Source organism: Aquarana catesbeiana, linkage group LG04 (genome assembly GCF_042186555.1).
Source record: "Aquarana catesbeiana isolate 2022-GZ linkage group LG04, ASM4218655v1, whole genome shotgun sequence".
NCBI classification, from domain to species: Eukaryota; Metazoa; Chordata; class Amphibia; order Anura; family Ranidae; genus Aquarana; species Aquarana catesbeiana.
In genome coordinates, this window is record NC_133327.1 from 311375948 (window position 1) to 311403472 (window position 27525).

At 41.9% G+C, this 27525-nt stretch overlaps 1 protein-coding gene across 2 annotated transcripts in view; it reads left to right on the top strand.

The window, feature by feature from the left end:
• The window catches only part of LOC141140046 (CD109 antigen-like), a 343299-nt gene that overhangs the window by 153863 nt on the left and 161911 nt on the right, over positions 1 to 27525 (top strand). For both annotated transcript variants that reach the window (XM_073626809.1, XM_073626808.1), the window contains 5 exons: positions 5605 to 5676; positions 7034 to 7094; positions 8156 to 8276; positions 10845 to 10962; positions 23727 to 23840. In XM_073626809.1, the coding sequence (XP_073482910.1) occupies positions 5605 to 5676; positions 7034 to 7094; positions 8156 to 8276; positions 10845 to 10962; positions 23727 to 23840 (486 nt within the window). The remainder of the gene's footprint in view (positions 1 to 5604; positions 5677 to 7033; positions 7095 to 8155; positions 8277 to 10844; positions 10963 to 23726; positions 23841 to 27525) is intronic.

A 27525-nucleotide genomic window follows, 5' to 3' on the forward strand; every position in this document is an offset into this window, starting at 1 on the left:
CTGCTCCCTGTCATCGGGAACAGTGATCTCTGTCATGTTGTAGTGAGCCCATCCCCCCACAGTTAGAATACACTGAGGGAACACACTTAACCCCTTGATCACCCCCTAGTGTTTAACCCCTTCCCTGCCAGTGACATTTATATAGTAATCAGTGGCTATTTTTATCTCTGATCACTGTATAAATGTCACTGGTCCCAAAATAATGTCAAAAGTGTCGGATTTGTCTGCCACAATGTCACATTACTAGTAAAACAAAATTAATAATAAAAATGCCATAAATCTAGCCCCTATTTTGTAGACACTATAACTTTTGCGCAAACCAATCAATATACACTTATTGCAATTTTTATATGTATATATATGTATATATATTTAATATGTAGAAGAATACATATCGGCCTAAACTGTGGAAGAAATTAGTTTTTTTATATATTTTTTGGGGATGTTTATTATAGCAAAAAGTAAAAAATATTGCTTTTTAAAAAAAATTGTCGCTCTTTTTTTGTCTATAGGGCAAAAAATAAAAACCGCAGAGGTGATCAAAGAGGGGAAAAAGAACGTCAATTTTGTTTGGGTACAATGTCACACGATCGTGCAGTTTTCAGCTAAAGCGACGTAGTGCCAAATCGAAAAAAAAAATGCTATGGTCAGGAAGGGGGTAAATCCTTTCGGAGCTGAAGTGGTTAAGCAGTTAAAGAAACAGTTTTTTACTTTTTTGGCAGACAGGTTAATTAAATGAGTTAAAGCTAGCCTTTGTGAGTACCCCTGCCAGTGTTAAAGTGTTTGTTAACCTAACAAAAAAAAATTGATCCTGTTCCCTTAAAGCATGTTATACAGCACAGTGATTGTGCTGTGTAATTTGGCCCCCATAACACCTGAAATATCTGGCTGACCCTGCCTGATTAAGAACCAAAAGACCAACAGAATTACATGGCGCACTCCAGATGGGGCTTCTAGAAATGATAAAAAAGATAAAAAATGATTGTGACTTAGTCACACAATAGGGCAGTCTTATTTAACCTACTGAAATACTGAATCCATGTGGGGAGAAACATAAAACTATCCTTAGGGACTCTGGAATGTGGAGAAAGACAAAAGCAGTGCCATCCAAGTGTAGCAGTGAAACATTTTAATATTAGAAACATTAGAGTAACACTTACAAGAGAGCGATTAAAACCAGCATGTGTATAATGGGATCTTCCGCTCTGTCCCAGGTAGGGTGCTTTGTGTCTCTAGCTTCAGGGGCTGCCTCGGATCCGGCCTCGCTGGTGGCTCCCAGTGCTTCCAGAGGACTCAGCGGTGCTCACGGACACTCAGAAGCATGGGTGACGTCACTGGCAGGTACAGGACCAGCGTGCTTGACATGCTTTTGTAGCATGCATGCTCCATTCTTAGGCTATCCCCAGGGCTGGTCCACAGTGTTGCTACTGGATCAGATAAAAAAAAATCCCGAAACTACTCCTATGTTTAGCCTCTTCATGCCAGCCCTCCCAAACACCCTGTTTACATGATTTTGTGGCTTAAAACACACCTCAGTGACAAATATCCTGCTGTCAACTATTTGCCCAGAAGGCCACATACCTGCTGCCATTATTTTGCACAAAAGGCCATTTCTGCCCTCCTCCAGCATGTTCTGGCAGTGAGGGAGAGGGTTGGAGTGCTGGTGTTGATAAGGAGGAGAAGTTTTGTGGTAATGACAGTGAGGAGGAAGAGGGTTGGGTGCTGGCAGTGATAAGAAGAAGACATTTTTGGGGGTATATTTAATTTCTCCCTGATACAAGGGGATATCAGGGAATCTACCATCCAAGAGAGTGCCCAAAATGTGTCACTTTGAGGATGTGCTCTGATAACCTTTTTTCAGCATTTCCTGAAGTCCTTATGAGGTGAAAAAGTGCTGACTGGAAATCACACGTAAACACTCCTGTGCTCCAACACCAAACATATCCTCTTACCAGAGATATCAGACCTCTAATGTAAAGGTCCCAAACGCAAAGGGGCTATCCAGGGATACTGCCAGATGAACCCCTTAGGCAGGCATCACAACTCCTCAAAACAACATAAATGGACCATGGAGAGAGGAAAAGGACAGACTCATGGTGCAATACTGTCACACAGTTTTATTATAAAAAGCACCAATCAGTACTTACATGAGAAAAAATTCAATACAGCATGTATCAGTCAAATGCTGTCTGCCAGCAAGCTTGAAAGTGACTCCATTCAGCATGTTTTGTCGTTAAAGAACATCTTCACTGGCCAGTGCCTTGGGCTTCCACAGGGTTCTCACTCTTTGAATTGGTATATAGACAGAGAACTTGGGAATTACTTGACCTAGTAAATGAAGAATGCAAGAGTGATTACACCCTGCACATAGGGTTCCCACCTGTCTGGCATTTACCCGGACAGTCTCGGTTTTAAATCATGTGTCCAGGTTTCAGTCCACCTGAAGCCTGGACACATTATTCAAACCGGATTGCGGCTTCTCATACTCCAGCTGGCCCATGTAGCCTCCCTGTCACACCTGGACACCTAGTTAATGCCCCCCTGCCACCCCTCTTTATTTAGGACATAACGTGCCCATCTTTGTCTTCTGTGAAAGGAAAACGACAAGTCCTGACAGTCTTTGCTGTTGTCGGCTTGTAGTTTTCAATGAACTACCACGGTGCTGTGGAGCGCTGTGGTAGTTCATTCATGCTTTCTGTCAGATTGTATATGCTTGCCCATACGACGTACAGGCACACTGATATAGTGAAAGATCTGCAAAAAATGTTATTATTTTTTTGTTAATCTAAGCATATTTTTTGAGTACAAGAATGCTTTTGTTTTTTTAACAATGCCCCTTTAAGCCCCTCCCACTGTTAACACAATTTGGCCACACCCACTGTTCAATGCTGCATGCTCCTTGGGGCACCAAAAGCTGTCCCAGGTCATTTACAATTCTATAGTGTATACTACAAAAAAAATGCCATGCACTGCTAAAGTGTTTGGGTTTAGCTTGAAGAAAAAGTGGCAACCCTATCTGCACAAGAGTGTGTTAGATGTCTCCCAAATGCAAGACAGAATAGCAAATATAATGACACTGGTCAGAACATCTGGAAAGGGTCTGGGAGGCACAATGGTGGGTTTAAAATAGGTCTGCTAAAGTAAAGAACTTCCAAATGGGTAATCAAGTGGTGGTACTGATTCCAAAAGTGGAAAGTAAGTTCCTGGCCAGATGGCAAGGCCAATTTGAGATTTTGACTAAAATGGGAGATGTGAATTACAGAGTTTATCAACATGGATCTGCTGCCCTGTACTGACTGCATTGTAAATGCCTGTAAATATATTACGTATGCACTTCCTGTCTCTGGGTTGTTAGGTTGAAAACCCCAGAAGAAGGAAAGGGGAGAAAGAGAGAGTAGTGGAAAAATGTTAGCTTTTTTTGTTCTTTTCACGTTAAAATCTAGCAGAAATGGTAAAGTGATTGTAAAGGTATTTTTCCCCTCAAATAACAAACATGTTATACGTACCTGCTCCATGTAATGTCTTTTGCACATAACAGCCCCGATCCTCCTCTTCTGGGGTCCACACTGGTGCTCCAAGCTCCTCCCATTTTACGAGTACCCCCATAGCAAGCCACTTGCTATGGGGGCACTCATGCATGTGCAATCCTGAGCTGGCTCTGGATCTATTGTATCTATCTACCTGCACAAGAGTGTGTTAGATGTCTCCCAAATGCAAGACAGAATAGCAAATATAATGACACTGGTCAGAGAATATCTGGAAAGGGTCTGGGAGGCACAATGGTGGGTTTAAAATAGGTCTGCTAAAGTAAAGAACCTTCAAATGGGTAATCAAGTCGTGGTGCTGATTCCCATAGTGGAAAGTAAGTTCCTGGCCAGATGGCAAGGCCAATTTGAAATTTTGACTAAAATGTGAGATGTGAATTACAGAGTTTATCAACATGGATCTGCTGCCCTCTACTGTCTGTATTTATAAATGCCTGTAAATATATTACGTATGCACTTCCTGTCTCTGGGTTGTTAGGTTAAAAACCCCAGAAGAAGGAAAGGAGAGAAAGAGAGAAAGTATGTCTAGCTCCAGCAATTACACGTGCTCAGAAACTAAAGATACACTGAAAAGAGGGGGGGGGGGTAGCTACATAGAGTATCTCCTAGCTACAGAGAGAGGGAGTAACACAAAACTGTTGCTGTAACTGCTTAAAAAGTGTTAGCTGGAGTTGGGCTTGGGTTTGTTAGTGTATCTAAATTTGCTAGTACAGCTAACACTACCCACCCCAAAGACTGACAATGCTGCTGTCCAAAGGTGTCTCTGTTGCTCCTGCATCCAGAGTGTAGGCACCCTAAGACACAGTGTATGTTACTGGCCAGATCACCAGATGAAAGCAGAGGGGAAAAAAAGCCTAAAAAAAACCTAATGCAGTCACCACATCTAATGATTGTTAATCTGCAATATATTACATTTTTTTGTTTTGGGTTTAATATCACTTAAATAGCATTAACTCCTTCAGATCCGCGCTATAGCCCAATGACGGCTACAGCGCAGATCTGCTTTGCCGGGAGGGCGTCAATAGAAGTTCTCCCCTTTGCAAGCTGACCACACCCCCTGAATGGCGTGCGCAGCGTGCGCTGTGATTACCCAAGTCAATGAGACTCAGGTGATCACAGATCGGAGAAAGGGGTCGATCCCGACCCCTTACCATGTGATCAGCTGTCAGCCAATGACAGCTGATCACGTGATGTAAACAGAAGATCGGTAATCTTTTTTTTTTCTTCTCACGCTGACAGCGTGAGGAGAAAAAAAAGCTGATCACCAGCTTCTGTTGAAGGGACATCGGTCCCGAAGAGGAAGAGGCTAAGCCGCCCTTATATTGTGCACACCAGTTCCGCCTGCCAGTGCCACGAATCAGTGCCCACAGTGCCCACCAATCAGTGCCCACCAGTACATTAGTGCCACCTATCAATGCCCACGAGTGCCACCTATCAATGCCCACCAGTGGTGCCCATCAGTGCCTCATCAGTGCCACCTAGCAGTGCTGCCTATCAGTGTCATCTACCAGTGCTGATCAGTGCCCATCACTGCCACCCATCAGTGCCCATCACTGCCACCTATCAGTGCCCTTCAGTGCCACCTATCAATGCCCTTCAGTGCCACCCTTCAGTGCCACCTCTCAGTGCCCACCAGTGCCACCTCATCAGTGCCGCCTATTAGTGCCCATCAGTGCTGCCTTATCACTGCCCATCAGTGTCCCCTTATCAGTGCCCATCAATGCAGCCTGTCAGTGCCCATCAGTGTAGCCTCTTTAGCATACATCAATGAAGGAGAAAAATGTATTAACAAAATATAAAATGTTTTGTTTTTTTTTTAAATTCGCTGTTTTTTAATTTTTTAAACAAAAAATAAAAAACCCAGAGGTGATCATATACCACCAAAAGAAAGATTTATTTGTGGGAAAAAAAATGATAAAAATGTAATTTGGGTACAGTGTTGTATGACCGCGCAATTGTCATTCAAAGCGTGACAGCGCTAAAAGCTGAAAATTGGTCTAGGTGCCCAGTAAGCAAGTGGTTAAATGCGTTAATTTCTTCATGTTATTCACTCTCCCAGATATCAGAGGATTTGAGAGATTACAGCACCATTCATCCAAGACGTATCACTAATCCACACCAAGTCTTTGAGGTAATTATTAAATCATTTAGGTGTTACTCAATAGTCTGAGAGGGAGAGAGATCTTAGGTTAAATTAATCACAGAGAATCTAAATTATACTATGAGACTATTTCTCATGTTTTTGTGACTGTTTTAATGAGATATATTGTTTGTAGCCACATTTGTGACATTCATTATGAAATATTTATATATAACATGTATTCAATAAATTAACATACTAATAATCACACATTGAAACAATTATTTGTAACTATTGTAGGTCCCAGAAACCCATATAGCATAGCAAAAACCCATGATCACCTGCAGAAGGTTCTCAGCTGTGAAGTGGAGCAATATCATACCTTTCTGTGTAATAGAATACATACCAGCCTTTGAGAAAGTATATGATCCTACTTTTTATGGACACTACAGTTGTTACTTATTCATGTTCATTTAATGTTTGATCATAGATAGATAATAATAGTGAATGGAACCAATCACACTGAAAAACAGGTTTTAAAGCCCTATTCCAGCCTAAACTTTTTTTTTTTTTTACTTTGATTTGGATAGAATAGTTAGTGCCTCTACCAGTTTTTTACTGGTGTATGTGTATTTATTGGGGGTATTTCCCTTATTTCCTGTTAGGACAGGAAGTGATGGGAAAACTCTCTATAGGGGCATTGGCAAAAACAAAGCAAAAATATGCTTTAAGTAACGTGGAAAAAAGTTAGCTTTTATTTGTTCTTTTCATGTTAAAATCTAGCAGAAATGGTAAAGTGATTGTAAAGGTATTTTTTCCCCTCAAATAACAAACATGTTATACGTACCTGCTCCGCGCAATATCTTTTGCACATAACAACCCTGATCCTCCTCTTCTGGGGTCCCCTGCTGGTGCTCTAGGCTCCTCTCATTTTCTGAGTATCCCCATAGCAAGTCACTAGCTATAGGGGCACTCATGCATGTGCAAACCTGAGCTGGTTCTTATCTATTGACACAGCGCACAGCTCGCTCCCCCCCCCCACTCTCTCCTCACCGGCCAATCTGCTGCCTCCTTGTCCATTGAGGGGAGAGAGAGTGCTAAATCAAGATCGGGCTTAGGTAAGCATGGGTGGAGGGGGGCTGTACACAGGTTTTTTTAACCTAATGCAGAGAGTGCATTAAAGTAAAACTTTCTGCCTTTACAACCATGTCTTCTCCATATCATTCAAAACTGAAAAAAGCACCACATGGTATCTGCAATTTGTCTGCTTGTGTCCTGGCATTCATTCTAACCTAGAGTTAAACTTTAATGATTTGTAAGATATATATATATATATATATATATATATATATATATATATATATATATAGTTTAAAGATAACCTCTTCAGAACTTTTTCTTATCATAGAGATGCAATATTGGTGTACTCACTGACGCCATCCTTGAAATGGAAGATGCATACGATATATGTAAGTACATTTGTTCAAATAATACTGACAGTTGATAAATGAAGTTCTACATATTTACTTAGAAATGTACAATTTGCTAATTATTTATTTTAAGACTATAATTAACAATTATACAAATTCATATCTTTGACATTGCTGCTTCATCTGACTTATTGATTTATTTTTCCTTCTTCCATTAAGTAAACTTGAGAAGGGGTCCCTTGGGTTCCCTGCATCTGATGAGAGTGAGGAAAGCAATGGGGATGATGCATTTACTATAACCATTACCTAACCTTAAGAAAATTACCTGGTAGTGGTAAAAAAAAAAAAAAAAAAAAAAAAAAAAAGATCTAAGCCTAGTACATGCGATCAGAAAATTCTGATGAAAAATACCACTTTCGAAGCAGTCGTCCAATAATCTGATTGTTAGTACACAGTTTTCGGGAGCCGATCATGACAGTGCATGCAAAATTATCTGAAGGGACAGACACAAATATTTTTCTCGTACGATACCAGATCCTACGATTTTCATTAAATCAGTACAGTATTCGTCTGAAAAAAAAGTCAGAAGAGCAAGCCCACGCATGTTCATAAACTACAGAATACACTACAATACAACACAACACATTACAGCACTTCTGAAGTTGTGCTCTGTCGTACGAGAATTTTTATAACTTAAGTAACCTCTTTATTTTCGATATGAGACTAGCATGCAACAAAAAAAGGACTATAATTCGTCTGGTATTCTCATCGTGTATACGAGGCTTTACAAATTCAGGAGAAACAGGAGCTTTCAGTAATTAAATATACATTAAAAATTATCACAAGTGATAAAATAAGAAACACAGATGAAAAAAACTTGTATATGTTTCATTTTATTTCGAAAACTGCTAGCATGACCAATTGTTTTAGAAGAATCGTGGTCAGTTTGTATGGTTTTATTTGAGTGTTCCTTTATTGCATAAAAATGGAAAATCTCTGCAATACATCGTCAGGTGTAGTAAACACAATACCATTCCCATTAACACTAGCATTTTGAAGTGCTTTGCTTATCTGTAAAAGGCATTAATTTCTTGTTACAGTGGTTAAAGCAAATTATGATCCAACAGAGGACTTCCTGCCAACATGGCATTCTGATTTTGGTGGCCCACGTGTCAGATCTTATTTTCCTGAGACATGGATCTGGAAGAATATTAATATGAGGTAATATAATGTGACACTGATCTTGCTATATTACATATTATCAAACTGATATGTAGTAGCCACCCTGGCGGTATGATTATGTCAGATTTTTGCATGTCAAAGCGGTACAATTGTTTTGCATAGAAATTGGGTATTTTATATTGTAGGCCTGTAATTCTTAGCAATAACACACTTAAATCTGTCCAAATAAGAGTCTAGTAGATATCCCGGGTATGATAAAGTTTGAAACAAAAAATCATAAATTATAATATAATAAATAACTATAAATAATTATAAAAAATAATAATATAATAATAATAGAATGAATTTTCCCATGATTCACTATCGCTCAATTTACTATCACTGTTTTCTAAAACCACTTAGTCTAAAACCACTTTTGATATAAAGGGACACTTTTTGGTTGCTATGGACAATCTCAAGTTTCCAGGCAGAAAGAACAGTATATATAATATAAAACTGCATGCAGGGCATTGGACAAAGCATTAGGGACAAAAGGGAGGTGAAATGATTTCATACAGTAATGTAATCTGTAAAATTACAGTGTACTGTATGTGTTATGAATTTTCTATTTTTTGAATTTGTCACCGGGCTCCACCCTGTGCGTCTCGGCGCTCGCAGGGAACGGAGCCCGGCACAAAGAGGCATCGGGCGGAGGACACAGCGGGGGGACATCGCAGGTTCCTGGGGACAAGGTAAGTACACTGCACCAGGATCCTGAGATGCAATCCCGAGTGTGGCTCAGGGTAACCGCTAATGGTACTGAAATTTAACCCCGAGCCACACTTGGGAAAACCGCCAGAGTGGTTAAACCCACAACCTGCTCACACAATGGCAAGTGTACATATGCAAAATGATTTATGTCCATCAACTATTTCCATGCATATGACAAAAAAATGTGGTAAATGTTACAGTTATGCTGGGGGAAAGAGGGGATTTTCAATAGTCTTTATGGAGTTTGATGTGTGTTAGCAGCTCATGAAGAAGAAACAGTATAAGAAATCGGCATACAATGAAAACTGGACATCTCTTACATTTTAGAATGCATTGTTGTTAAAAATGAGCTTCAGGTACACAGATGAACACAGAGAAAAGAGAAATGACAAACTTAGCTCATCTCACATCTGTTACTCTGCTCTCTACTTATATCAGCATGTTTCTTGCGAGCACATGAGTACTACAGCCCAACTGATTGGCTCTCTGTGCTGCTTATTCCTATGCTACTATGAGCTCTGCTTCTATGTGCTTAAACTACCAAGGGAGTAACTAGGAATCACAGGACACCAAAACAAAAAAAAAATTAATGGGCCCCTGAACAAAAAAAAACAAAAAACTTTTGTACAAGACTCTAATTGCCATGGCAGGTGATGAAGGAATGTATAGCATGTCACACATATAAAATGTACAACTAATCTTATAGCGGTTGTAAAGGCAGAAGGTTTTTTTTATCTTAATGCATTCTATGCATTAAGATAAAAAAAACCTTCTGTGTGCAGTAGACCCCCTCAGCCCCCCTAATACTTACCTGAGCCCCATCTCTATCCAGATGTTGCACGAGTGCTTTGGGCATTCAGACTCTCCCTCCTGATTGGCTGAGACACAGCAGCAGCACCATTGGCTCCTGCTGCTGTCAATCCAAGTCAGTTAGCCAATCAGGAGGGAGAAGGGCAGGGCTGAACTGCGGCTCCATGTCAGAATGGACACACTGAGCTGCAGCTTGGCTCGGGTGCCCCCATAGCAAGCTGCTTGCTGTGGGGGCACTCGACAGGAAGGAGAAGCCAGGAGCACTGAAAAGGTACCCAAGAAGAGGAGGATTTGGGCTGCTCTGTGCAAAACCATTTCACAGAGCAAGTAAGTATAACATGTTTGTTATTTCCATACAAAAAAACAAGAATCAATCACTTTAAATAAGCCATTGTGGAATAAGGGGGTGCGGAATAGGAAACATACAGCATTGCATATAGAGTGATATAGTGTAGTATATAGAACATACAACATAGCATATGGAATTGGGAATGTTCAGCTTGGTATATGAAATGAGACATTGCAGAGTTGGGAACATGTTGCATGGTATATGGGAGGATGCAGTAGAAATAGGGACAATTCAGCATGGTATATTGAATGGGACATTGAGGAATGGGGAGCATGAAGCATGGCAAATAGAATGAGGTGGTGAAGAATAAGGAATGTACAGCAAGTTATACAGAATGAGGCATTGCAAAATCTGAAAAGTACAGCATGCTATATGGAATGATGTGTTGTAGAATAAGGAATGTGCATGAAAAATGGTATGATGCATTGCGGCATAGGGAATGTACAGTATGGCATATGGACTGAGGCATTAAGACATAAAATGGTATGTGGAACGGGGCAGTGAAAAAAAGAGAATTTACTTTTTGTACAGCATGGAGTATGAAACTGGCTGGCATAAAACTGGATGGCATAAGTTATATACAGCATGGCATTTGAAATAAGGGGGTGCAAAATGAGGAATGTATAGCATGTTATAAAATGATCATGCTTTTTTTTCAATGGTAGGACTTACAGTGCAGCATTCTTTTTCTTTTTCAGGAGTGATACAGAACTGGAGATAAGTACTGTCCTACCTGATACCATCACTACTTGGATAACAAATGCATTTGTGATTTCTGAGAATTTGGGGTTTGGAATTTTAGAGTCTCCTGTGCAGGTATTCTCCTTCTCCACAGGAAATGGTCATGTCTGTGTGGCAACTACAATATGTCAGGGTTTTTAGCATTTAATTGAGGGCCAGCTCACACCACAATTTCTGCATAATGGTATTGTATCGCCCTCCTTAACACCTGCTTTAACCCCTTAAACCCTGTGCAAGCAACCCCATTCACTTGAATGGGTCGTGATTGGCAGGCGTAAAGGGGGTATCATTTTTGCCACAGTTGCGAGGCAAAGTATCACAGCCATGGCATGTGTACACCCCCAGCCACTGCCTCTGCAGCTAAATGGGGTAGCGATTGAAGGATGGTAAAACTGCAGCTCAACCACAATGTTTTACCGCCGCCCCCCGCCTCAAGTGTGAATAAGTCCTAATAGTGCAGCCAGTCACAGTTCACCAGTCACCACCGCACCAACCACAGTGTTGCCAGAACAGTGTAGCTAGAAACAGTGTTCCTGATTGGCCTGTTTATTGACTACATTTCTTGTTGCCAGCCCCAACCATCCCCTGTGGACAACTACACTCCTAGAACAACAAGTACTCTTTTGTTCGTCCTTTCTTTAGACTCTTGTCTTTCCTGGTCAGTGAAAATGGCATTCCTGGGGGCAGCCACATACCAGTAGGCTAGGCCTGCTTGGCTTTTAGAAACAGTGATGCTACACTAAGCTATATTCCCAGGGCACTCATATAGTACATTGGTTTTGATACAATTGGTTCATTTGTGTGGTACACAAGATAAAATGTCTGGTATATAATTGTCAAAACAATAAAAAACGTCTCACACATGTGGTATCCCCATACTCAGAAGGAGTAACAGAATGTGTTTTAAGTTGTAATTCTAAGTATGCCCAAGCTGTATTTGAGAAATATCCAAACTTTGTGCAAACATTGTGTAAAAAAATATTTTAATATTCATTCTGCATCCAAAAACTTGTGGCAAAAAATTAAATTTTCAAAAAACTCACTATGCCTCTTAGAAAATACCTTGTAGAAGTGTTTTCTTTCCGAAATGGGGTCATTTTGTGGTTGTTTCCACTGGGCTCCAAAAATATAATAGGTAGACAGGAAATTAGATGTATAATTTATGGTCCTTGGAAGCCCAAGGGTGTTCCTTGGATTTTGAGCACCTTTATCCATCTAGGCTGTTAAAAAGTCTCACAGATGTGGTATCCCTATGGCATAGCAGAATGTGTTTTAGGGTGTAATTACAGTATCTCACAAAAGCTGAGAAATACCATCTAATGGTAATGTTTATGTAGGAGGATTTAATTAATCACTGTGTATCACCTGAGGTTAGTCAATTTGTTTCAAGTTACAGTATCTCACAAAAGTGAGTACACCCCCTCACATTTTTGTAAATATTTTATTATTATAACACTGAAGAAATTACACTTTGCTACAATGTAAAGTAGTGAGTGCACAGCTTGTATAACAGTGTAAATGTGCTGTCCCCTCAAAATAACTCAACACACAGCCATTAATGTCTAAACCACTGACAACAAAAGTGAGTACACCCCTAAGTGAAAATGTCCAAATTGGGCCCAAAGTGTAAATATTTTGTGTGGCCACCATTATTTTTCAGCACTGCCTTAACCCTCTTGGGCATGGCATTTACCAGAGATTCACAGGTTACCACTGGAGTCCTCTTCCACTTCTCCATGACGACATCACGGAGCTGGTGGATGCTAGAGACCTTGCATTCCTCCACCTTTCATTTGTGGATGCCCCACAGATGCTCAATAGGGTTTAGGTCTGGAGACATGCTTGGCCAGTCCATCACCTTTACCCTCAGCTTCTTTAGCAAGGCAGTGGTCATCTTGAAGGTGTGTTTGAGGTCGTTATCATGTTGGAATACTGCCCTGCAGCCCAGTCTCCAAAGGGAGGGGGATCATGCTCTTTTTCAGTATGTCACAGTACATGTTGGCATTCATGGTTCCCTCAATGAGCTGTAGCTCCCCAGTGTCAGCAGCACTCATGCAGCCCCAGACCATGACACTCCCACCACCATGCTTGACTGTAGGCAAGACACACTTGTCTTTGTACTCCTCACCTGGTTGCCGCCACACACGCTTGACACCATCTGAGCCAAATAAGTTTATCTTGGTCTCATCAGACCACAGGACATAGTTCCAGTAATCCATGTCCTTAGTCTGCTTGTCTTCAGCAAACTGTTTGCGGGCTTTCTTGTGCATCATCTTTAGAAGAGGCTTCCTTCTGGCACGACAGCCATGCAGACCAATTTGATGCAGTGTGCGGCGTATGGTCTGAACACTGACAGGCTGACCCTCCACCCCTTCAACCTTTGCAGCAATGCTGGCAGCACTCATACATCTATTTCCCAAAGACAACCTCTGGATATGACACTGAGCATGTGTACTCAACCTCTTTGGTCAACCATGGCGAGACCTGTTCTGAGTGAAACCTGTCCTGTTAAACTGCTGTATGGTCTTGACCGTGCTGCAGCTGTTTCAGGGTCTTGCCAATCTTCTTATAGCCTAGGCCATCTTTATGTAGCGCAACAATTCTTTTTTTCAGATCCTCAGAGAGTTCTTTGCCATGAGGTGCCATGTTGAACTTCCAGTGACCAGTATGAGAGAGTGAGAGCAATAACACCAAATTTAATACACCTGCTCCCCATTCACACCTGAGACCTTGTAACACTAACGAGTCACATGACAACGGGGAGGGAAAATGTGGCCGAGTGTTGGCTCTGGGCAAAGCAACATACCCGTACATCGCAAACTATTTCCGGGTCTGAGCACGCATGCGTGTGCCCCCCACTGACCCCCTGGCATTTGTTGCAGGAGCAGTTCATCAGCGGGTCCCGGCCAATGATTTTTGCCCAGAACTCTGCTGATCTCCTGCAGCAAATGGAGAAGCAATCCTGTGCCTGCATTTGTAAATATGGGCACAGGATCTAGCTGGTTCTTCTCTTCCTGGACCCTTTTCAGTCCAGGGAGAGAAGAGAGAACACCATACTGCGAGTAAAAGCAGTGCATTTTACATACACAGGTTAGATTAGCACATTTAACTCTTTGACTGTCCCTATTAACTCTTTGATCATCCCTGTCACCCAGCCAGTGCCATTGGTACAGTGTCAGTATATAGAACTTTTCCCTGATCACTGTATTACTGCCACTAGTGTCAGGGTCAGCTACCGCACACAATTACACTCACGCTATAGGTCGCTGATCACTGTCATTAGTAGTATAGTGTTGTATTGATTAATATATTGATCAGCAAGTAGACTAGAGCCCCCTGAGTACAGTGTCCCTAAAAACGCAGTGTTGGTAGGATCAGCCCTGGTCGCTGCCAGCACTATCCATGGGCTGAACAAAAAAAAAATACATGTATGACCAACATGAGAAGTGGATGGATGCACATTCTAATGGTGGGCACACCACACAATTTTTCTGGCAGAGATTTTTTGATCCAGTGAATGGAGGAATCTGTTAGATTCTCTTTTTTAGTTCAGCCCACAGGCCGCATGAAAAAACGATAACATTACATTAATGCCCAACAAAGACCAGCAATGTACTGGTACGTCGGTGGACTTTGAGTGGTTATACCAGGATGATGCTGCAGCCACAGACATCATCTAGGTGTCATTTTCAGTCAGTGGTCGCTTTCATGTAAAAGCTATCCTAGTATCTAAATAGCCGTTGGATTTCTTTAACAAGCAACGGGAGGGGACAACCCCCCCCACCACCACCACCACCTTCAATGGCTTTCTTGGACTCTCCTGTCCCACTGGGAATCCCAAGAATGCAGCTGGTGGTTCTGCCTGCTGGCCATAGAGCTTATCAGAGACCAAAATGGCTCTAATCATCCCTATGATCTAAGAAACCAGAAGCAACCAGCATTTCATCACTTTAGTTTTGCCGAATATAAACAGCGTCATTTTTAAATTGGGAAAGCATTGGATCACACTGATCTTGGTGTGATCAGATGCTTTAAGGGCAGAGAAGAGATCTGGAGTCTAATAGACCCCAGATTTCTCAAAAAAGAGTACCTGTCACTGCCTATTGCTATCACAGGGGATATTTACATTCCCTGTAATAACAATAAAAGTGATAAAAAAAAAAAATGAAAGGGACGGTGTAAAAATAAAAAAAGCTAAATCAATAATTAAAAAATTAAAGCAGCCCCGCCCTCCCCTCCTGCTCGCATGCAAAAGGGAATGCAAATGTCAGTCTTGTGTCAATATGTAAACAGCGATTGCACCATGTATGTGAGGTATCACCGCAAACGTCAGATTGAGAGCAGTTATTCTAGAACTAGGCCTCCTGCGTAAATCTAAAGTGGTAACCTGCAAAGGCTTTTAAAGCATCACCTATGGATATTGAAAATTTACAGAGTTTTATCACAGTTGCACAGGCATGAGCAATTTTAAAGCATGTCATGTTTGGTATGTATTTACTCTGCGTAACTTCATCTTTTACATCTCACCAAACATTATTAGACTATACTGTGTTTTTGTGCATTTAAATTTAAAAAAGGGTATTTTTTCCCAAAAATTTGCATTTGAAAACCGCTGCGCAAATACTGCGTGACATAAAAAATTGCAGCACCCATTGTGTAAACAAAAAGTGTAAGAAAAGGCTTGGTCTTTAAGTGGTTAGAGGAGTGAGTGTAGCATAAGCTTCTAATGTTGGGCATAAAATGCCAGGACAGTTCAAACACCCCCAAAATTACCCCTTTTTGGAAAGCAGACACCCCTAGGTAGTTGCTGAGAGGCATGGAAGATTTTATTTTTTGCCACCAGTTTTTGGAAAATGAAGAAAGAAAACAAAAACATATTATTTCCTTTTCAAAACCTTGTCACAAAAAATGCAAATGGTCATTGGATGTTGGGGGCCTGTACATGGCTAGGTCTCTCACATGTGGTATCCCCATACTCGAGAGAAGTAGCAGAATATGTTCTGGGGTGTTAGTCCATATATACCCATGGCACGTGTAAGCAATATATTATTTAAATGACAACTTTATTTAAAAAAAAATGTAGTTTTTCAAAAACTTGTGGCAAAATATTAAATCTTCCATGGACTACATGCCTCTCAGCAAATTCCTTGGGGTGTCTACTTTCCAAAAATGGGTCACTCAGGGGGTTTTTATACTGCCTTGGCATTTTAGCACCTCAAGAAATGTGATAGGCAGTCAGAAAGTAAAAGCTGCCTAAATTCCAGTATAAACACCATAGTTTGTAGACGCTATAACTTTCACACAAACCCATTAATATACACTTATTGGGTTTTTTTACCCAAGACATGTAGCAGAATAAATTTTGAACTAAATTTATGACAAAATTTTAGTTTATCGGATATTTTTTATAACAGAAAGTAGAATATATATTTCTTTTGTTTATATTGCAAAAAATAAAAAACCCAGTGGTGATCAAATACCCCAAAAAGAAAGCTCTATTTGTGTGAAAAAAAAGGATATACATTTTTGTTTGGGTACAGCATTGCATGACCGCGCAATTACCAGTTGAAGTAGTGCAGTGCTGAACAGCAAAAACTGCCCTGGTCAGAAAGGAGTTCAAGTTTTTATAAAAATGGTCCAAATAAAGAGCTAATTATTGTCAAACCAGGTCTGTTATGTTTCACAGTATAACTACTCTCACTAACAATACCACAATGAGGTGAAAAAACAATTAGGGTGGGAAGTAGGTGAGCTCCCTCATAAGGGTATCTTAAAGGTGGGACGCACAAGATTGCATGGTATATGGAGGCAGAAGTCCTTGCTCTCCTTCTAAACCTCCAGAATTAAGCAATACCTGTTTTCTGCTGATCAGGAAACTCAAGAGGCTCACATGAGCACCTGGCAGATCTTGGTACCTGAGTGGGTGACAGGGCTGACAAATTATCAGTTGCTCACAGATGTTTGTCACTATGGTGAAAGGAGATTACTGCAGGGCAAATCATATGTCAGTTCAGGTCTGTGTATCAGCAGGCCAAAAATATATACAACTGCACGTTGATGGCTGTCAAGGTTGGTGAGTGGGAGGCACAAATATCTTCGATATGCACACCCATGTAAAATTCTTCAATCAGGAAGGCTGGCAATTCAGATGCCTTTAAATAAACTTACTTTATTTGTTACATGAGTACACAGGTATAGGCTATATGTTGACGCATTTCGGTTATGGAGCATTCATCAAAGCAACACCCATGTAATGGTGCCCTTAAAGTTCGGACATAATATGCTGTATCCTATTAAAGACTCTGTAGCACCTTGTAACACACAAGATGAAGCACAGATTCTAGCAGCAATAATCGTGGAAACGTTTTAAAAACACTGTGGCCTAGAACTGCATATCTAAAAATGTTCTGTATTTTGTCATTATTGATGAGCCAACTGGGTGAAGTTTGATTTTTTTGGATTTGATTTGCTGAACGCATTGTAAATTTTGCAAATACCAAACATATTGCAAAAACTCATTAAAGTCTATGGGAGCCAAATATTGTGTTTCTTTTGGCCTTATTAAAAATGGGCATTGGTAACTGGGCACTGGCATGAGTATATATGTACCAGTGCAAACATTTTCCCTTCAGTGGGAAGAACATTAAAACAACACAAACAATCAGTCCTAAATAAGCTTTATTGGAGTGCATGGGTGACATTAAAGGTAAAAAAACACCCAATTTTTTAAGCCTTCTGCCTCACATACACATGTTGGGTGTGCATACATACGAAAACAAGAATAGCTTCACACATATTAGGTATCGCTGCTCATGCCAGGTTAACCACTTCCCGCCCGGCCTATAGCGGATTGACGTCCGGGAAGTGGTTCCGTTATCCTGACTGGGCGTCATATGACGTCCAGCAGGATAACATGCCGCCACGCACCTGCTGGGGCGTGCATCGTGGCAATCGGTGGAGAGGTGTGTTAGTCTGACACACCGCTACACTGATCTTGGTAAAGAGCCTCCAATGGAGGCTCTTTACCACGTGATCAGCCGTGTCCAATCAGGGCTGATCACGATGTCAATAGGAAGAGCCGTTGATCGGCTTTTCCACACTCGCATCTGACAGACACAAGTAGAGGAGAGCTGATCAGTGGCTCTCCTGACAGGGGGGGTCTGCGCTGATTGTTTATCAGTGCAGCCCCCCTCAGATGACCACACTGGACCACCAGGGATCGCCACTAGGACCACCAGGGAAGGGGCAACATGTGGATGGCCAGGTATGTACCCCATGGCCATCCACATGTGCCCAATGTGCCCAGTCAGTGCCCAATCTGTGCCAATCAGTGCCCACAAATGGGCACTGATTGGCACCATAATATTGCCTAGATGCCCTGCAATGCCAATCTTAGGAGCATCAGTGCCACCAATCAGTGTCATCAGTGCCACCCATCAGTGTCCATCGGTGCCACTTGTCAGTGCCCATCAGTGCCCATCCGTGCCACCTATCAGTGCCACCCATAAGTACCCATCAGTGCCACCCATACGTACCCATCAATGCTACCTACGAGTGCCCATCAGTGCCGTCTATGAGTGCCCATCGGTGCCACCTATGAGTGCCCATCAGTGCCACCTATCAGTGCCCATCAGTGCCACCTATCAGTGCCCATCATCAGTGCCCGTCAGTGCCACCTCATCAGTGCCACCTCATTGGTGCCACCTTATCGGTGCCCATCAGTGCTGCCGTATCAGTGCCGTCAGTGCAGCCATATCAGTGCCCATCATTGAAGAAAAAAACGTACTTCTTTACAAAAATTTGTAACAGAAACAAAGAAAAACTTGTTTTTTTTTTCAAAATTTTCGGTCTTTTTTTATTTGTTGCGCAAAAAAAAAAAAACGCAGAGGTGATCAAATACCACCAAAAGAAAGCTCTATTTATGGGAACAAAATGATAAAAAAATTGTTTGAGTACAGTGTAGCATGACCGCGCAATTGTCCTTCAAATTGTGACAGCGCTGAAAGCTGAAAATTGGCCTGGGCGGGAAGGTGTCTAAGTGCCTGGTATTGAAGTGGTTAATAGCAATAATTACAGAGCCAACATTCTCAGTTAACATTAAATTGACAAGCTGTAAAGGCTTTTAAAGTGTTGCCTATATATAATTTTGGGGACTGTAGATTGTTGCCACATCAGTCACATGAAATTTTAAGGCTTGACACGCTTGGTATCTGTCTACTTGATGCAACCTTATTTTTTTAATATGTTACCAAAAATGTGGTAATATATTGTATTTGTGTGGACTAAATAATTTTTAGTGTATTTTTTTTACAAAAAAATATGGTTTTAATACACAGTGGAGCTCATACTATGTGACATTGTAAAAAATGCAACTACTACTATTTTATTCTCCAGTGTCTCTGCTTTCAAATAATGTATAATGTTTTGGAGGTTTTAAATAATCTTTAGACCTAAAATGTGTATTTTAATGGATGCAAAAACGAACCTGTCTTTGGAATTCCTTAAATCTGTACACAAAGTTTTAAATGCAGTACAATATACATTATTTGTTTACAAACAGCGGCCATGGATCTGTCATTTAGCATCAATAATACTACTGTCGCTAAATGATATTCCCACCAGATTCCATTTGTAAGCAAGCTGTCTGGGATGTTGGGTGGCATTATTGATCAAATATGGTTATGAACATAATCAATTACATCACCTAGAATCCCTACAAACCAGTTTACATACAGAAGCTGGTGGGGATCTGTCTTTTGCAACAGGGGTACCAGGGGTATGAGGGAATGAGAGACACCACACACCACTAGCTTAGCAGGTGAAGAGAAATGCAAACAGTCACAAGCTCCTCCTGAGCTCAGCCTCTGATACATTTTGCCCCTCTGATCAGGGCTTAATCATATGATTAAGCCCTGATGGGTGGGGCAAAATGCTTGAGAGCCTGGGCTTAGGAAGAGCCTTTGGCTGAGGTCATTCACATTTCTCTTCACCTGTAGAACTAGTGGTTTGTGGCATCTCTCATCCCCTCATTTTCCACTGATTTCTGGATTAAGCATAAAAAAGCCTGCACCCCTATACTGCTGCGAGACACCACATCTACCAGAGCACCTTAGCGCTATAATTGGTAAGTAGTAACGGGGGGGGGTCACATAGCTACTCGGAGGGTCAATATCACTGGGTGTCAATTATCTCGATTGATGGCTAGGGCCCCCCTAAAATGGTATAAAGGACTCCTAATAGGTCCCCTCAAGCCTTACCAGGCCACATGGCTTAAACATTGGAAGGGTACCGTGCAAGGGAGGGGCAGTGAAGCTTCCTTTTTCCCCTCTTGCAAAGCACCTTTCCTCATGGTGAAAGGACAAGGTACTCATGGCCATATCCTTTCCCCAAAACGACTTATGGGAATCTGAAAGCCCCTTTTAGAAGAAATGGCATGCCAGATATTCCCTCCCTACTCCACATGAATGAGCATAGGGTACATAGTGCACCTTGATAATCATTCACAAAAAATAAGTAAATAACAATAATCATACTGTGAAAATTTTTTTTAATGAAATTACAGTGATGTAAATCCAACATCGATCTTATCTTTCAGTGAAATATTTCCAAATCAATCATAATGAGTGATGTGTGGCAATGTTGACTCACCATAACATAACATATCACTCTGGCACTAATTCCATCACAAATGATAGATCTTTACCAGCTTCTCTATGTAAACAAGTTGGCTTCTAGGTGATATCATTGGCCAAATATGGTCATTGCTGACTTTCTAACTTATGTTTGGCATAAACTTGAAGCTTATCCCTATTTGTGAATGACAACAAAATATCACATGTGTAACGGTTCTTCTGTAAGCCTCATCATCCCTCTAAATACAGACATTTAACAGCACTGTCTTATGCACTGTGAACTTAAGATGGACCCCACTTGAGAGTTTACAATATTAACAAGCACGGTATTGGAAAGACCAGGGCTCTGTGCCTAAAAATAAACAACTTCTAACTTTGGGAGCTGAATTAAATATTGCAATCAGCAAGCTGGATAGCGAAAGCTCTAGACAGTTTTTCTGTACACCAATACATCCATATGTAAAGATGATCATAATCCTACATCTATTTTCATGTACAGATCATTAGTGCATGCTCATTGTCTACACCTGGAACCCTGGTAAAGAGAAGCTAGAATAAACATGGTGGAGCATAACAGCAGCTTTTGTATTTGTTAGATTGGAATGGCTTAATACTTTGAGATTTAGCACACATTTCCTTTTGGTCCGGTAACTAGATCTAGAAGAATTTTACTACTTTAACTCTCACTCTATGGAGCAAGTTATTGCTGCCATTGCTGCTCTCAATTCACTATAAGCACCTGCAGATGAAAGCATGTATTTTGAACCATTCATGGTGAAATATTGAATCGTAACTCCTTCATTGTGGCTGATTTACTAAAGGAGTAGAGCCTGTTCACTTTACAAAGTGATACTTTGTAAGATAATTTTCACTTTAGTAAGTGTGGTAAAAATTCACTTTGCAAAAAACATAATCATGAACAAATAATAAAAAAAAAAGGAATAACAAATTTTGCTTGCACATGATTGATAATAGACGTCAGTATTACCTCATTCACAAAGCATGAAAATTCCTTTGCACAGTGAGAATTCACTTAGCAAAGTGACTAGGCTTTACTCCCCCAGTAAATCAACCACATTTAGCTTAAACATGTCATTATGTTTCAGCTTTTGGGCTAGAATTGAATTGTTTGAATAGTATCAAACCCTAACATTATCCCCTGTTGTTTTGACTTTCACATCCACTGCTCAATGCCTGTCTGGCAATCATGCATTGTTGTCTTTGGGAGAATACCACATGTAGTGCTATGGGCCGCTGATATTGACTGTTTTTTTCCCCAAACAGTACAGAGGCCACCAGCCCCCCAAGCAACAGTCCATTCATTCCTGCTCCAATAAACAGTCTAAGAGTTGTCTTTTTGTAATGTATTATTATAATAATAATAATAATACATTTATTATATTATTTATTTTTAATTGCTTGTAGAACTTGTAACAGGAGAGGGGTTGGGGTATGGGATACTCCAGAATGCTCAGTAACATTGATCAGCGGACACTCTTCTCTTTGTGGGAATGGGGACAGTCTAATGCCCCGTACACACGGTCGGATTTTCCGACGGAAAATGTGTGATAGAACCTTGTTGTCGGAAATTCCGACCGTGTGTGGGCTCCATCACACATTTTCCATCAGATTTTCCGACACACAAAGTTTGAGAGCAGGATATAAAATTCTCCGACAACAAAATCCGTTGTCGGAAATTCCGATCGTGTTTACACAAATCCGACGGACAAAGTGCCACGCATGCTCAGAATAAATAAAGAGATTGGCCACTGCCCCGTTTATAGTCCCAACATACGTGTTTTACGTCACCGCGTTTAGAACGATCAGATTTTCCAACAACTTTGTGTGACCGTGTGTATGCAAGACAAGTTTGAGCCAACATCCATCGGAAAAAATCCATGGATTTTGTTGTCGGAATGTCCGAACAAAGTCCGACCGTGTGTACGGGGCATAAGGCTCACAGCTGAAGACCATGAGGCAAGTCTCTTAGGCATCTGGTTACCCTGCACAGCTGTACAGCTATAGGTAACCAGTGAATTTTAGGGTGCTGCACAGTCAAAGGGGGGGGGGGTTAAGGTCTTTACTCACAATTCCCAAAGACAGCTGCCTCCTCCTAGCTTTCTCCGGACATGGTCCAGTGAGTAAGACTCTCCCTCTTAAGACCCAATTCTCTTGTAGAGGATCTTGCATTCAGCTCTAGATTATTCCCATGTGGCCCTGCCACAGCTGAGACACTGCAGAACAGCAACTCAGTTCATAGGATGTCTCAGGGGCAAGCAGCCCCCTGACGCTCATGGAACCTTCCCTGACAGGGGAAAAGAGCAGTCTCCCCAGAGCTCCAGACTCTTTACCACCTCCCAGACCACCTTCTGAACACAGCTCCCCAGGAATTGGCCAGGGCATGATAACTATTTAGATCAGTTATTTGAATTTTCCACCCTAAACTTTGGAAACTTTATCCAGAAACAGAGGGGAACAATCACACTCCCAGCCTGTGAAACCATGAGCAGACCAAAGCAAGTAATTACTACTCCCTTGATTACAGAAGGAACCAAAAACAAGATTTACCTAGCATTCTACTCTGGGAGGGTGCTACACACATGACCGTTTTTCATTCTATATTGTAATAGGACAGAATGGAGAATTAAATTAGTTCAACCCCACTGTTACTTTCTTCATATAAACATTTATGCAACAAAAATAGTTGCAAGATTGTCCACACTGTGTGACAGTCTGCTCCTCTGTATAACCATCTTTAATCCAGTATGACGAAGGTCTCAATGTCAAGGAATCTCCAGAAGAGGTCAAGTCTATTTCCCTAGAAAACTCCTTTAAATTCTATTTATTTTAAAGCTCATTTGTACATGTTCTAGTTAAGCACTGTTTTCAGACAGTGTAAACATGTTAAAGTGCGTTTAACAGTTCAGGATTTATTACCTATTTTCACAGATGACCTAACAACAAAAATGTTTCAGATGGGTCCAGCATTTGTCTGTGTTTTGTACATTGTTTTCAATGTGTCAGTTCCAGAATTCACCGTTCCCACATCAGACATCGCCGAAGCAAGATCTACAAATTAAACTGGGTTAAGGGGGAAGCCAATTAAACAGATTTAAACATATCAATACAACCATTTTTGACATTTCTTTATTAACTCACGTGTACAACTGCATACTTTTACTTACACTTGAATTGTTGTATTTTCAGCTGGAATCCTTTCAGCCATTTTTTGTTTCCCTGAATCTTCCCAGTTATGTCACCAGAGGAGAACAATTTGTTTTGGAAGCTGTTGTCTTCAACTATTTGGAAGAAGATACTGAGGTAAACAGTAGAAATGGTTTAGTTCCATGTGCAGACTTGCAGTTGAAAACAATAACCAGTTGTATTCAGGCCAGTTGTGTTTTTTTTTTATTTATACATGTAAACATATTGTAACAAGGACAGAGGCCTAAAACAGATCCGGGGGGCATGTCATTACCTCAGTTACTTAGTGCTGCAACCCCGGTTTTTCTTAGTAACCACATTGTGACAACATATGATACAATACATTAGTATCCTGTCCTTTGGTTCTGAAGCACTGGTTTCCTATATTGTGAATTGCAGTGAAGTTGAGTGATCTTTATTTGCTTTAATGGAAAGTTAGTAGAAGTGAATCTGTGTTCAAGCATCCAACATTTTCATTGAACAAGGGAATTTGAAGAAAAATAAAACCAGAACCTTTTTTTGCTTGATTGGATGTCTGAAATGAACACATACACTTTAGCTTACTTTCTGCTCTAAAACAAAAAAACACCTTGTACTTTACTGTAGTGCCTATTCACACTTTAGAAGATCAGATCCCAATGGTCTTTTATATAGTGATAAAAATAAATTTCCCATAGGCACCTCACGCTATAACAAATATTGGGGAAACATATCTAAACCCAAAAGCCAAATATGGAAATATTACAGTTTACCAGTCCCTTGATGAAGAGGCAGCATTCGTATTCTTTTGCTGGCTTTTTTATTTATTTTTACCTGGGGATCCTGCCAGAAACACATTTCCTTTACTAGAGTGACAACACTTACTCACTGTACAGTATCTGTGGAGGAGTTGTATTGTCACCCTAGGTTGCTATCCTGATGTAGACTACAAATGCCTCCCCCTTGCCTCATCTCCATTACATACGAAGGAGGAGGTTTTTAGATCAGAAAACATATTTGGGAAGCAGAAAACAGACAAACATTTTTTGGAGAAGCCAATGTTTTTCTTGATATCTACAACTTCCAGTCCTGGTGATGGCTGCATCTCCAGTTTGTTGTACAGACATTACCGGAACAGGTAGTGAGAGAACAGACCTAAAAACCCAACAGTAATTTTAACTCTTCCCACTCTATCCAAAACTAAAAAACAAATGAACTAAAATTAGGTTTTAAAGAAGATGTTGTTTGAGCTAGATCCAGGGCCGTCTTTAACACAGAGCAAAAGGGGCAGCTGCCCAGGGCCCAGTCATTGTTGAGGGGCCCAAAGCAGCTGCCCCTTGTCATGGCGAGCCCTGGACCGGAGCTGCAGGAGCAGGGTGAAGCAAGAGCCCAGGAGGAAGAAGAGCTCCCTGAGCACCATAGAAGTAAAAAGCAGCATACCTGATGTGTCGGTGCCACCCAGAGCCTGGATTCCTCCGCCCTCCTCTCCACTCCCAGCTGCCTGGAGGATAGGCGGATCGGGGCTCCCCGAAGACCGGTGTGAGGCGCAGACAGCCAGGGACTGCTATCCACCCTCCTCTCCACTCCCAGCTCTGACAATGGGCCCAGAGGACAGGCAGATCGAGGGCCCCCCCAGGACCGACAGGAGGTGCATGCAGCCAGGGACTGCTATAAGCCCTCCTTTTCACTCCCAGCTCTGACAGTGGGCCCTGAGGACCGCTGGGAGGCGCAGGCAGCCAGGGACTGCTATCCTCCCGTGACAGTCCGCAGTCTATGAATCCGCTGGAAGGATCACCTCACCCAGAAGGAGAATGAGCCCTGCCCGCTGCTGGCCAGCGTGAACGTCCTATGGAAGGTACTGGGCATCTCTCTCATGCCCCCGACCTCTCTCTCATCCTCCTTACTGACCCCCCTCTCTCTCTCACCCCCACCTAACCCCTCTCTCTGACCCCTCTTTAACCCCTCTCTCTTATCCCCCTCTCTCTCTCACCCCCCCTCTCTAACCCCACTCTCCCCCCTCTCTCCAACCTCTCTTTCACCCCTCTCTCTCACCCCCTCTCTGACCCCCCTCTCTCTCTTACCCCCTCTCTGACCCCTCTCTCACCCTCCTTCTCTCTCCCTGACCCCTCTCCTTCTCACCCCCCTCTCTGACACCTCTCTCTATCTCACCTCCCTCTCTGACCCCCTCTCTCTATCTCACCCCCTCTCTAAACCCCTCTCTCTCACCCCCTCTCTCACACCCCTCTTTCTCTCTCATCCTCTCTCTCTCGCTCTCTCTCTGACCCCTCTCTCTCTCTCTCACCCCCTCTCTGAGCCCTCCTCTCTGGCCCCCCTCTCTCTCACCACCCTCTATCTCTAACCCTCTCTCTCTTACCCACCCCCCCTCTCTCTCTGTCACCCACTCCCTCTCTGTCTTTCTTCTGCCCACCCACCCCCTTTCTCTCTCTCTCTCTCTTTCACCCCTCTCTCCCTCATGCAGGCAGGGAAACTGAGTGGACACTGACTGACAGGTGACAGCAAGTAAGTGTCACTAATCCCATCTGCACCCAGCACTGCCACTGATCACATCCACCCCAAGCACTGCCACTGACCCCCCCAAGCACTGCCACCGATCCCATTCCCCCTCCCCCTCTTCCAAGCACTGCTATTGATCCCATTCCCCCAAGCATTGCCACTCATCCCATCTCCCCACTAGTACTGCCACTCATCCCATCCCCACCAGCTCTGTCTTCACTCATCCCCCCAAGCACTGCCACTGACCCCCCCGTACTACCACTGATCCCATTCCCCCTCCCAAGCACTGCTACTGATCCCATTCCTCCAGACACTGCCACTCATCCCATCTCCCCGCAGCACTGCCACTGATCCCACCTCCCCAGCACTGCCACTGATTCCATCAAATCCCCAGCACTGCCAATGATCACACCTCCCTCCCCCCAGCACTGCCATTAATACCATTCCACCCCCCCCACCACCACCACCACCACTGCCACTGATCACACCGCCTCTAGCCCCAGTAATCAATGGGTGAGCATTGATGATGTGCAGTAACCTCTGGAAACTAATCAGTGAGTGGTAATGTTATGCTGTAACCTCTAGCAATCAATCACAATTGCTGCTTGATCTGCTACACTAAACTGAGTTTAGCTGCTTTTTAATGTAAGTCTCAAAGCAGGTGAAGAGCAAAATTGCATGTGGGGAGGTCCAAAGAAAATTGTCGCCCAGGGTGCAATCAATATTGAAGACGGCCCTGGGTAGATCTTGTGTGTATCCACACACATTAAATTCCAATAGTGAAGACAAAACTAGTCCTTACCATACGCTAGTGAAATTTTTTTACCATGTAACTTGCAACATCCTGCAAATAAGTCCAAAGAATTAACTTTGCATTAAAACCTGTGTGTGTTCTTTTTTGAACCATAGACACAAATAATTGTAGTCATAATCACCTAGTACCAAACTGCTATTCAATGTTTCTGAAAAATTAAGAGTTGCTACCTTGGGGTTTGCTCTTCTTCATGGTTATGGAAGCGACTGAACGATTGGTCATAGGGATTTTCTAGCATGCTGTGCTTAGTGTGAGCCACATTACATCCCTGTATCCAAAGTTGTAACAAATGTATATGCTTACCTCTATGTGTGCTGCTGACTGGTTCAATTAATTTTTATGCTTGCCAAAACAAACTAAATAAACCCTTTGTTGAAATAGTAAACTATTTTTTTAGAAGATACTGACAATAAATATACATATTTCAAGGAATTATTGGGAAAAACAGATGTGCTAGTCGATACAGAGTATTGTAAACATACACTATATTACCAA